Here is a 12,476-nt window from a genome sequence, read left to right as displayed (position 1 = left end):
AGGTCGGCGTAAGAACATTAATACTAACATTGTATTCTTTGGAGATGGAAGCGATAAAAGCTGTAAAATACATTTGTTAAAAATAAACATGCATCCGCGTTCTATCCTTCTTAAAAAAACTCATTCTTGTATAAGGAGTCTGAGTAATCGGTGTATTAAAAAAAAAATAACTTTCTTGCATGTGGAGCCTGAGAAATCGGTGTCTACAAAAAAACCTTTTGTTTGGCCTCAGTATATGGAACCACCGCACTTGGCGCGAGACCTATAGAGGGCACTCAACAGTAACCCAAGACGAACTGAATGCTGTGGTTGCAGACCAGGCGGAATGCGACGCGAAGACTGACATTACGTTCCAACGCAAGACGAAATATTAACCGCAAAAGCAATCATCAAGTTGAAACGCCAGAAATGGCTAGATACGTTGAAGAAAAAAGAAAAAGAAGAAAAGAAATAGGATCAAAGAGAAGAGGACAGAGGCAAAATAATCCTAGCCCTCATCCAACAACAAGCAATGAATCCGGCAGCGACACAGCCAACAACAACTCGTTACATAATCGCGCAGGTGATCGCCACCATACCGATCACTCCAGCACCAGTGGTAAACCGTAATCGCAGCAGCTCCTTCACACAATCAATGAAATTGTCACAGAGACAAATTAAACACTTCAAGGAGGACGTTTTGGAATGGACCCAATTTTGGGAATCCTTCAATGCAACGATTCACTCCTCAACCCTCACCCACGTCCAAAAGTTTGATTATCTCAAAGAGTATTTGAAAGGCGTAGCCCATTTCATTGTTAATAATCTTGAGTTAACAGGTCAAACCCAACACCTTGAAGTTCAGTTCCGGATCCCGAACGTACCGGCCAACAAATCCAAAAAACTATAATTATTAATAAAGAAAAATCCTTCTACAGAAGCATTCAAAAGAAAAACTCTCTAACTTCACAATAATGGGAAAGTTTGACTCAAGTGTCACGTTTGATGGCGGTTTCATTCCAATTTTAAAAGCCTTTGAAAAGTCATCACTTGAGACACTTTCCGTAGCCTATTTCCGTGATGTCAACATTCAAGTAGTCTTTCAGCTTTGCCCAAACCTTCAAATAATGACCTCTTTGACAATTCTTATCATTTCACTGCAAAATTCGATATAGGATGGGTAGAGACTGATCCTCAAATATTGATGCATCTGGAGAAGTTTACACTGTCAGGTGATTGTATTCCAAGAGAACATTTGACTTCGTTGTTGTCTTCGCCTACATTAGTGAAAATAGACATTAAAGGATGTACTACGCTCAACGACAACATACTACACATTGTTGCTAGAATTCACAAATTCAATAGTCTTAAACAGTTAAACATTTGCAGATGCCACAGCGTAACCGAGAAAGGAATAGATGTATTCATGAATGCTAATAACTCGCTCTTAAGGAGATCTCGATTTATTGGTGTGTTGTGGAAAGTAATTTTGAATGTTGGGAGAAACTAGCTAAAGAAAAATTGGCAGTTATCCATTTACTTTTGAGAAAAGGCTTAGATATTTCCCTATTTTTCCCATACTTTAATTTAGTCATGACCTTTGCTGAACTGTGCCATTTGTCTTTTATTTTTGTCATGAATATGCCACAAGGACAATGCTTTCTTTTCGTTTTACAACTAATCTGTTATGTAGTCCCAATAACCAGTAATAAAATCAGAACCTATATTTATACCGATTATTTGTTTTACTAAAATTTGCAGGAAATCACAGCTTTAGCCTGAATTATTTATCTGGTTAACTATACGATAATGTTAATTTTTATTTGCATTCGACATGATAGTCTGTTTTCAAAAACAGGTTGTGCTGGGCAATGTGTGGTGTGTGTGTGAACTGTAGGGCCGGATGGATGATGATGAGGTTGAAGCCATATTGTGGCATTGGCTTGGCTCTTCGGCGTGTAGGAGAAAGGCGAGTCGGATGATGTCGGTCTACTTTTACCGGAGCTACCAAAGTGATTGGTTATTTTTTTTCTAAGTAGCTTGCAGGTAAAATACATTATGATAAATGTCAAGTATTTAAAAATTACCAGTTTTCTCCCAGATTCATACCCAACAACCCAAGCTCTAGTTTTCCTGATCCAAATGTAAAAAGTATGAAAACAAGTTAAAACCCAATAAAGAATTCATAAGTTGATTGATATTTTTTATTCCAAGCGTCAGTTTTGTCGTGATCCTAGAACACTTGTCATTATCTACACTTGTCTTCAATAAGAAGTGGGAAAATAGCAAATTTTGATGGTTCACTGGGGAAATGGATTTTGAAAACTTTACATGCAATACAATTGATGGGCCAAAGAGAAAACACCATAAAAGGCTTATAAAGATCATTAATGTGCTGTGTGTTTCATCAAAATTTAACTTAGAAGAAAATTTTTGATTTGCCACTTTGAAAGGAAGACACACTGAAAATTTCTTCATAATCGTCATTGATGAAAAAATTGTTTTGGTCACAAATCTGTTCTAAATTTTGTTGAAAACAAAGACAAGGGGAAAGTTGGCTATCATTTTTAGTTGGAGTAAATTCAATCCGAATTTGTTCTAGTGGAGATGTTAGCAGACCAAGTTCCTCTAGTTGTTTATTTACGGCAGCCATTAAATGCATTATGATTTTTTATATTTAATAAAAAGCAGTTGCCGAGGAATCACAAGATATTCCGCTAATAGAAATGTAAAAAGTTTTCTCTTCATACTGAATCCCGCGCCTGCATAAATCAGCAAGTTCTTCTTTGAGTGCATAGAGGAACTGGTTCACGGCACCCGGTTTACCTGGTCCATGATAAATGCGTTATACCACCCTAGAGGAAAATAATTAACGTGGATTTATTTGGATACAATTTACATAGAGGTAGTAAAATCGATTAAAAATGCTAATTACTACCAAGAATTCTAAAAAGAATCGGTCAGAATTCTGATGTAATACTCTTTCTCATTGGAATTCCATCCACGTTGAGTAAAAGCTTCAACTCAAGATGGATTTGTATTCCTTTCGACTCTAACACTGTAGAGGGCTGCCTCTACACCAAAATGGTAGTATTTTCCTGGTGAAACATCAATAAACAGGTGTTTTCCTCGCTTGGAATGTAGTAGGGTACTCCCACAGAAGGGTAGATCAGTTAATTCAGATTTGCTGTTCAGCAACTTCAGTAAACTTGAAACCTGTGTTAGAGGAATGCGGGAGTCAATTGCCTAATTACGTAAACTGGCTCAAACAATTTCTTGTGAATCTGTCTTTTCTGTTGATGTATTATTACTGTTTATCAGCATCTTTTACAGCGTTGTTGTTCTCCCAGTATCCGGCATCGTCATTCTTGATTATTATCGTCGAAACTTTTTCCTCCAACAGGATAATTTCTACGTCGAATGAAATGGTCCGTTTGGCACTTGCTGCTGCAAGAAACGGGTCGGTAGTTGATATTGTAGCGTAGCTATAGCACATGCCCCCAATAGATATCATGTATCCCGTAGTAATAAGATATACCACGCGCTGCTATATAACGCGCTGCCCCTTGTAGTAAAGAACATTAGTTCTATTCACTGCAGTCACGAATACACATGTGAGAATATTACAGATATATACTGGACCAATCATCGCAACATGTATTACGTTATTCAACGAGCTATTTTCAAGTATTCAAAAATGCCAAAGTCGAAGAAACTCCAAGTTCAGCCCGCTCAAGCACCGAAAAAAGTTGCACCGAAGAATGGTTTAAAGCAGCCAAAACCGACTCATCTGATTTCAATACCTGTACCACGATCACATCACTTGCTGGCAGTGATTTATAGAATTCCATATTTTCCCCTATTGGGTCCACTCAAGACGAAAACGATGAAAACTGCGTACATTCAGATGCACCTTTTTCACTTGTTTACATTGGGTTGGCAAAAGTTTTTGTGTGGCAAGGGGAAAGCGATTGCTACCGACCAAAACATCGACAGCCAACTTCTGTTGCAAGAATTCAAGAAAGAGAACAGCAAAGCCGACCCTGCAGGATTCATTCCAATTGCAATATCTGATAGTAACGTACAAAAATTCATAAACATACGCAACAATACTGCGCATCTGGGTCTCAACGCAATAGACCTAACGTCGATGAATGACCTACCATCTTTGGTACTTTTGAACCGCAGCGTCAATAAACCTTGTGTAGGAGTAGAAATACCAAACAATTATCAACCAAATGAAGGCCAGCAACTTTGATGGCCTGGTGAAGTTTACCTTCACTTTTACAACTGCTTTTAGTTTCGAAAAGGCCTTTGGTCTTTCGCAGATTGTATACGGAGTGATACTTGAGTTCCTAGCCGAGCCGATGCGGAATTTTTTAGGTTCTGAAACTTAATTCTGGCTAATATTACCATCTATGTCTTTGCAAACATGATAAAGTAAACAGCGTTTTCAATGTCAAAAGATCGCTCATCGTGTTATGATCTAGAAATCTTGGAGAGGCTGGATTCAGGAAAAGGAATGTAAACGAAAGAGTCGACGTAAGATAACGTCGAGTGGACGATGGTGATGGCGATGGCGATGGAAGTGCGGGGCACGACGGCAACAGGAACGGTCGAGGGAAGAGAGCTGTGAGACCTGGTCTATGGGCTGTACTGGGCCGAGCGTAACAATCGTTTCAAGTTAAACGCTCAGAACATCTCAAAAAGGACTTGGAAAAAAGGAAGATCGTTATGTTTTACATATAATATCAGTAGTAACCTGTGACAAAAACTGCATAATGTCTGTAAGATTTAACCAAAGATCATCAAGACCAATCGATACCAGTGCAATTAAACCAATAATTGGACAACGGGAAACTGATTAACTGAAGAATGTGCATTTTTTTAACTTTTTCGCATAACTTAACTTAACATAATGTCTTTATCCAACATAAAATTAAACGTACTCCGTTTCATTGCAGTATTTTTATTACTTAAATACAATATGATACAGCAAAAAATGTTACTATTAGTAGTGAGTCATCGAATAATAAATAACGAAAGCAGATATTGGGAAAATATTGGAAAATCATAACATACAAATCCGATGTCTTCCAATTCCGCAAGATATTTATCGATGTTACAGGCAAACAATAATAAATTATTCGTCGTGAAAACATATTAACCAAAAAGCCATCCAGGAAATCTATTTCTCTGTAGTGCGCTCTGAGATTCAACGTCACGAATGAATCTGGCTTGGCGATTTCTAATAACGGGGTAGCTTTCCGTGTACTGATGCTGCGATGAAACTATTAGTACGCAAACGGCAACGAAGACAACAAGAATAAAGATGACCTGTAAGTGATGATAAAATTATAAGTTCTCGTTAACAATAACGCAACAATTATAAAATTTTGCTGAAAAAAATTTCATCATCGATCCACCACTCAATAAGGCCTAAATCCCGGCACGAATTCCAGATCTAAATCTCAAAATAACCGTAAAAATATATTTTTTAAATATCTCCTGTAGTCAACAGAAGCTCTTATCTCTTTGCTTTCTCTTGGCGAGTTGAAAAAATGTAATCTAGAATCTGATCATATTTTAAGCAAATTTAACCATAAATGTCTCCTGAACGGGGGTGTGGGGATTTCTTTGTTCTGTAAACGCAGGCCAATTTGGCGTGCACTGGTGCACAGAAGAATTCTTGAAAACATATTTTGAAACCCCCTTGAGATTAAGATCAGGAAAGACACCCCAGAGTTTTAGCCCACTTGATGGTCAAACGATGGGTTTAAATGTAAAAGTTTTTGATAATCATACCTTGTTCATGTTGAAAAGTTTTTGATTATTTCTTCTATATTACTGATCCGCCGTATTTTTGAAGCCAAGTCTCGTCTGATAAAAAGCGAAATGGTTGGCCCTTTATATACTCAGCTGTCAAAGAACACCTGTGCAAAACTTTCTCATTTTCAGCAATAGTTATACGATTTTTCTTAAGATCTGGATATTCCCAGCTAGTTGAAGGACAATGGTATTCCCCAACAAATAAAGTCATCATATCTGTATCTCGTTTTGGCAATATTGTGACGTAGAGATGAAATTAGTCCTTGTATCAGTTCAAGCCGTTAAAATTTATTTATCCAGTTTTATTTTAAACTTATTTTAAAGAGTGACCCACTTATTTGGGTTTTCCCAAATTGCTGTATTAAAAACAGTAAGAACTACTTTCACGGTTTTTTTCAAGTTTGACAATTGGCCCAAGGGGGAAATGGAAAGACGAAGGATTGTGTATAATGCAAGACCTACCTGTTTCTTCCCCTTGTTTTTGTATTAAATTATTTTTAGTTTTTAAACCACGATTAAATCCGTTCCAACTAGCATTTTATACAATCAAATAAAAATTTAAAAAAATTAAAAATGGTTGTATAATTGTTATAAAAGTATAAAATAATAATCGTTTATTTCTATAAAGGAATAAAACCAGAAGTGGTGCAGATCGAATATAACTAAGAATGTCAGGAGGATACAACGAGGTAGTAACTAGTAAGGTGATCGTGTTTTATTTGAAAACTGGGCTCGTCTGGCGTATCAAAATTATTATTGCAATAACAAAAAAACGTTTGCTAGTAGAAATACAAACAAAGCTTATTTGGATTTCTATGTTCCTATTGCCTTTTTTAACCGATTGAGATCTAGCAATCAACCAATCAAACAATCAACCCTGTGTCTTCCCCTTTTTTCACTATGTTTAAATTTTTTGTTTGGACCTGGTTGTGGGTCTGTTCCGTTTGCTACGATCTGCTATCGAGTTCGCGCCATCCGTTAGCCAACTTGCATGTGTGTCTGCGGGGTGCAGCCCAGCTGCTGTCAAATCTAAAACCGGCTGACCCTGTGTTTTTAAATATTTTATTTTGGGTTTTGTTGGTTTTTGAATGATTCTGTCCTTTTTCTCTGTGTTTTGTCATCCTCTTGGATTTTTTTATTTGACTAAGAGCGCTAAATCATAATTATCTGTTATGACCTCTTTGGGTAATCGGGGCATCTCGCTGTGCCTACTCAACCGTCGTGGAGCGGCTTGCCCCTTGTAGTAAGACTTAAAATGTCGACTCTTTCTTTCCCTCGACGGCCATAAACGGCAGTTCGGCAGTTGTAAATTTGCATTGTTTCCCATTTTTGGCCAGTGCGGGTCATTTTATTGAGCGCTAATATAACGCTAATAGGTCCTTTTTTTCCCAGATTGCCTTAAGATGTCTGATAATCTCAGAACACGTTACAAAAAGAAACTTGAAGCTATTCTAGGTGAAAGTAAGCAAACTACTTTTTCTGAAATGTTGAGGGGTAATTTGATTCAAATATTTTTAAAAGTGGGAAAAGGTTACATAAATTTTTTGGTTCCTGTAGAGAGACATGGTATACAGGGGCAGTTGACCATTTCTTGGAGTCATGCCCATCTGGGTACCATCTTCCTACCTTTGTTGAACAAGTCATCAAAAAGGAATTCTTCAAGCAACCACTGGGTCTCATATGCCAAAACAAGGGATGTGGATTGTCGACAAGTGAACTTATAGGACAAGAAAAAATGTGTTCGAGATGCCACGAAACTGGGTATCCGAGAAGTTCTTTCAACAGATCGGCAAAGATCTCATGTCCAGTACGAACTCTCTCATTACAACCGGAATTGTTAGTTACCCTTATCTGCAGAAGATCCAAAAGACAACGTGTTCCTCGCACAAATTTCACTGAACTTCAGGATTTTGTTTTCAACAAAATGAGGTAAAAATTGTTGTACTTGGCGGTCATGTACAAAAGTAATTACAACAGCTTTGCTCTGTTTAAAAAAATATTTTAGGAAAATTCAAAATTTCATTGGATTTGACATCAAAATACGGATTGTTTCCGAAGTGGCTGGTAACGGAAGTGCGAATGCGGAGCCGAAAACATCGGTCATTTATTTATGGTCATGCAAGAAGACATACACATGTTTCGATTACACAATACTTTTCGACTATGCCGCGGTACAAATACGCAATACCAAAATGGAAATTCAACGTTTAAAATTTCAGTGATTGGGTTAATAAATAAAGTGGCAAATATTATATTCCCAAAACAGATATAAATTTAAGAATTGATGGTTTTAGTAAACTATTGCGCCATAAAAAATTTTCTGTAGTCAAATTGAACAAAAAAATTGTGATCTACGTGAAATTTCGGGTCAATAATGTGAATTTCAAACGAAATCCAAACTTTGGTTAAAATCGATAATTTTCCTGGACGTTAAGGAAAAAAATCATATCCTAAAAAAGCATGTCACTAGTAGGGGAGACTGTTCCCACTTTGTACACCTTCGGTTTTCCCCATTATCTCCTGGCCCCTACCATGGCCTACTTAATGGTTAAGGCCTGTAAACTTGAATCCTGCCCCATGAAGGCGAGAGGATCTGCCAAATTCCCTATCCTTTCCCCGGGCAAGAGCCAATCGGACGAAAAATGGAGGGTACAACTTCGCCATCTGGCGTTCAATACTGCTATCTCGTTAGAATGCTAGGTAGCTAGATATATTAAGTTTTTCTACGGGCATTTCATAGCAATGGTAGCCGTATGGATAGCGAAATCAGCCACCATACCACGGCATGGCGTTCAATTCTCGATCGGGAAGTATATTTTTAATTTGCAGTTTACAACAGAGGTTGTGTTTCACGGAATAATTGATTCGAAAAATTCTGCTGGAATTATGCACATGTCCTTTTTACCCTATTTAATCGTTTTCCTCAACATCTGCTGTTGAACTTAGTAGGAAAAACGCATTTCGTGGCATCTAACAATTTGTTATTTAGTTTACAACGAAATTTACATCTTAAAACACCAGATGGCGAAGTTGTAACCTCCATTTTTCGCCTGATTGGCTCTCACAGGGACAGGGCTAGGGAATTTGGCCACGCCTCTAACCTTCATGGCAGTGGATACAAGTCTACAGGCCTTAACCATAGAGTAGGCCATGCCCCTACATACGATTTTGTTCTTTTTTTGGAAAATTAATAATTTTTGTCCACCTCATTTCCTGAATTTTCAGACTATTTACCTTCATCTAAATCACCCTTTTCTTGCTTCCTATATCCCCCACCTTTAGGGCCTAAAGGCGAAAGACGAATAGGGTGAAAAAGGGGGGGGGAGAGAGAAAAATTCATCACATTTAAAGGGCCGCCCACCAAAAATGGCGTGGGGTCCGTTTTAAAGTGGGGTGGGGGCTAATCTCAACTTTGAACTTTGAAGTGAGATTATAGGGGGAAATTTTTATTTTAAAAATAAAAAAAAATACCATGAGAATCAACGTTAAAAACTGATTCTAAAGATATTTATTTAAAAGGAATGCCAATGCTTTTTAGTTTGAGGTTGCACCAAACTGGGGAAAAAAACATCCAAGATGGCAACCTCGAACCACTCTATAGGGCTGTTCGACATCTTTTTTACATTTGTTTCCATCTGGCAACTGAGCCGTCGTTGGAATAGGGTTGGTGCATGAATAAGGGATTCGATTGAAAAAACTGTCATAAGAATCAGTTTTTTACGCTGATTCTCATGGTATTTTTTTTATATTTTTAAAATAATTTCTTCAGAGCGTATTCTGTGTTCAAAGTTCAGTTAGGCTCCTCCCACTTCAAAACGGACCCCGCCATTTTTCCCTAAAATGGGATGAAGTTTGCTCTTTTTCCCCCCTTTTGCCCTCTTTTGCCCTTAGGGCCGAAAGGCGAAAGACGAAAAGGGTGAAAAGGGGGGAAATTCATCCCATTTTAAGGACCGCCCACCAAAAATGTCGTGGGATCCGTTTTAAAATGGGGGGAGCTAATCTCAACTTTGAAGTGAGATTACGGGGGGGAGGGAATTATTAATTTAAAAATATTAAAAAATACCATGAGAATCAGCGTGAAAAACTGATTCTAATGTTATTTTTTTCGAACGAATCCCTTATTCATGCACCAACCCTATTTACCATCTGCTAGAGAGCCTCAGGCATATTGTGCCTCACTTTGTCTTGGTGGGTTTTGAATAGATGAGGGGGTGAGATGGGTGGAAGGTTGGATCGGGTTGGTCAGACAAAGCGGGGCATAATGCCTGAGGCTCTTTAGCAGATGATAAATTCCAACGACTGCTGCGTTGCCGGGATGGATACAAATGTTTAAAAAGACGTCGAAAAGATGTCGAAAAGCCCTATAATAAATATATGAAAATATACACCGAGAAGAGAAAAAAATTGCGAATTTTTACAACTGTAGCCTATGGCGAGACGGCGAGACTCTCTCCATACCCATGTCTAATCTAATTAACATCATCTCTAAAACAGCCATGCGATATTAGTTGAGTAGAAGTGATGAGATTAGAAGTTCATTTATTAATATGTCCAATTTGTATTTAACTACTTATATAACATTAATTGGTAAAAGCTGTAAAAATTAAGTAGCTAACTTCACCCTTGTCTTTCTTGTTCTTCTCCATTAACTAAATGAAGGATCCTCTTGTTCGTAACTACAATTATGCCAATTCACGATTAAGTTTAAAATAAGATAAAATTTTTGATTTATTTATTTTTTCTTATAGTTTATAACTAAATTGGGCGCAAAATAAGTTCAGTACCTTCTTATTTCTTGGCAGCACACCCATACAGTTTATTAAGCTCGGCCAAATCAAGCTAAAGAAAAAAGGGAAAAAAATATTAATTACTTATGCTAGAATTCCTGTCCAATTGCTAAACGCGGCTTTATTACTTCACTAAATCCATCTCGCTGACCAATTGAAACTCCGTCGGGTACGATAATTGTTGGAATGGAAGGATCAACAGCAAAAGCGTACGCTGAGTAGTGCATGACAGATCCTTTGGATTGATTGCCATGTTAAATACAAAAAAATTTAGTATGTGAAATTATACCACGATCCGAATACATAGCAATCACGTTATTGATTATGCCTACCGTAATCGTAAGGAAATCCTTGATCTGTGATTACGTCTGTGCCGTAGCTTTGGAAATTGTTTTCATAACCTATTTATATCGTATGCAGATATTTAAAAACGTTTTAGTTGATTACATCATTCGCGTTACGCTACCAGGCTGAATGTTGTCGTAGTTGATAGTAACGTAATCATCACGATCCGTCCTGCTCTGCTCGTGATAGAAACCAAGGGCGTGTAAAAATTCATGTTGCGGTGTTCCTGGTTTGCATCCGGAGACTGTGCAACGGAAGCAGCCTGCGTCGAGAGACAAAGTCTGTGGCTGCAAAATTCTTGGCCGTCTACCAATGTAGCTGTAGCATCTTTATTGACGAGATCCACACGGAGCATTATATTAATCAACTGATGATTATACGAAAGTTTACGTTAAAAATATTGACCTACCCGCCACCAGTCTTTTCAACGGAGACATAATATTCTTCGGTTGTACGCTGGACAAATCTGATGCAAGAATTTGCTTCATAAATGGCAAAGGCTTCCATAAGGGTGGCTAGCTCTTGCGCAGCTACACACAATTAAAACCAATAATATTCTGTTACTTCAGAATAAAATTCAAACACTTTCATAGTGGATTAATTGATAATTTGTTCTTACTAAATGCGGGCTCATCTACGGTGTAATAAACAATGCCATTAGGCCAGAGCAAAGTGGGATCAACGACGGCACTCCTTGGCTGCCCATGAAAAAAAAATAATTATAAGTGCGAAAAGTCACGTTTCTATTGCCAAAATTGTACTTGTTCCCCTGGGGCAACACCCATGATGTCTCCTTCAAACAGGTCCAAATTGTACTCCGGATCTCTTTCTCCTAGGGCCTTACCTAATAATTTGATTAATCAAAATATTAGCTGTTTAGTAAATTGTTTGAAATATTAATATTTTTTTAATTAAATTTTACCAATAGGAGTGGCCCATCCCAAGGTAACTGCAAAGCAGAGGAGAACGAAGGAAGTCAGACGCAGCATTTTCGATGTTTGACTGAATGTCTGCGAGTAGTTTACAGCGCATTTTATATATACGACACCAAAGTTCAATGCCAAACATAGATTGGCTGCAATTACATAGGCTATCTTTAGTGCGTCTTGATGCTACCTTACACTTATGATCAAAAGTCGTTGGTATCTATCCTAGCCGTGACGTTTTTGTACTGCATGCACCAGTGAAGTGCATTTTAGATTCTCGCGTCAAAATTTGGAAACGGATTTCAATTCAACAAGGATATCGAATGTTTTTTTACGCAATGTATGTATGCAATATAAGAATAGGCTGGCTTGTTGCTGTCAAAATTTTATCGGCAACGACGCTATAGCTGTCAACAATCATCGGATGGATCCGGACAAAACAAGGACTTCTCGCCAGATAACGCGAGACAACAAATGACGTGTGCTATTTTATATCGAATTTTATAAGAAACATGGTCTAAAATAGTCTTTAATCCCGCTTAGCTGCATCCGGGAGTTCAATAACTTAAGTTTTACTTAAGCCTGCTGTATGCGCGGTTAACATCGGGTT

The 12,476-nt window shown here is 37.8% G+C and overlaps 1 protein-coding gene and 1 long non-coding RNA gene across 2 annotated transcripts; both read right to left on the bottom strand.

The window, feature by feature from the left end:
• Positions 1-4,676: 4,676 nt before the first annotated feature.
• On the bottom strand, positions 4,677-5,859 carry LOC124338572. The gene is made up of 3 exons (XR_006917882.1): positions 5,785-5,859; positions 4,929-5,316; positions 4,677-4,691 (listed from the first exon to the last, which is right to left on the bottom strand). It is a non-coding gene; the product is annotated as an uncharacterized LOC124338572 (long non-coding RNA).
• Positions 5,860-10,350: 4,491 nt separating this feature from the next.
• On the bottom strand, positions 10,351-11,972 carry LOC124335867 (hatching enzyme 1.2-like). Its single transcript, XM_046789359.1, has 9 exons — positions 11,863-11,972; positions 11,702-11,784; positions 11,560-11,638; positions 11,350-11,470; positions 11,062-11,267; positions 10,928-10,996; positions 10,724-10,830; positions 10,593-10,647; positions 10,351-10,484 (listed from the first exon to the last, which is right to left on the bottom strand). Exons 1-8 carry the CDS (start codon positions 11,927-11,929, stop codon positions 10,597-10,599), a joined length of 783 nt encoding a protein of 260 aa, XP_046645315.1. The 5' UTR covers positions 11,930-11,972; the 3' UTR covers positions 10,351-10,484; positions 10,593-10,596.
• Between the last annotated feature and the right edge of the window lie 504 nt (positions 11,973-12,476).

This window comes from Daphnia pulicaria, chromosome 4 (genome assembly GCF_021234035.1).
Source record: "Daphnia pulicaria isolate SC F1-1A chromosome 4, SC_F0-13Bv2, whole genome shotgun sequence".
Lineage (NCBI taxonomy): Eukaryota > Metazoa > Arthropoda > Branchiopoda > Diplostraca > Daphniidae > Daphnia > Daphnia pulicaria.
Note: the sequence above shows the minus strand (reverse complement) of the source record. Positions and strands in the feature narration are given on the sequence as shown.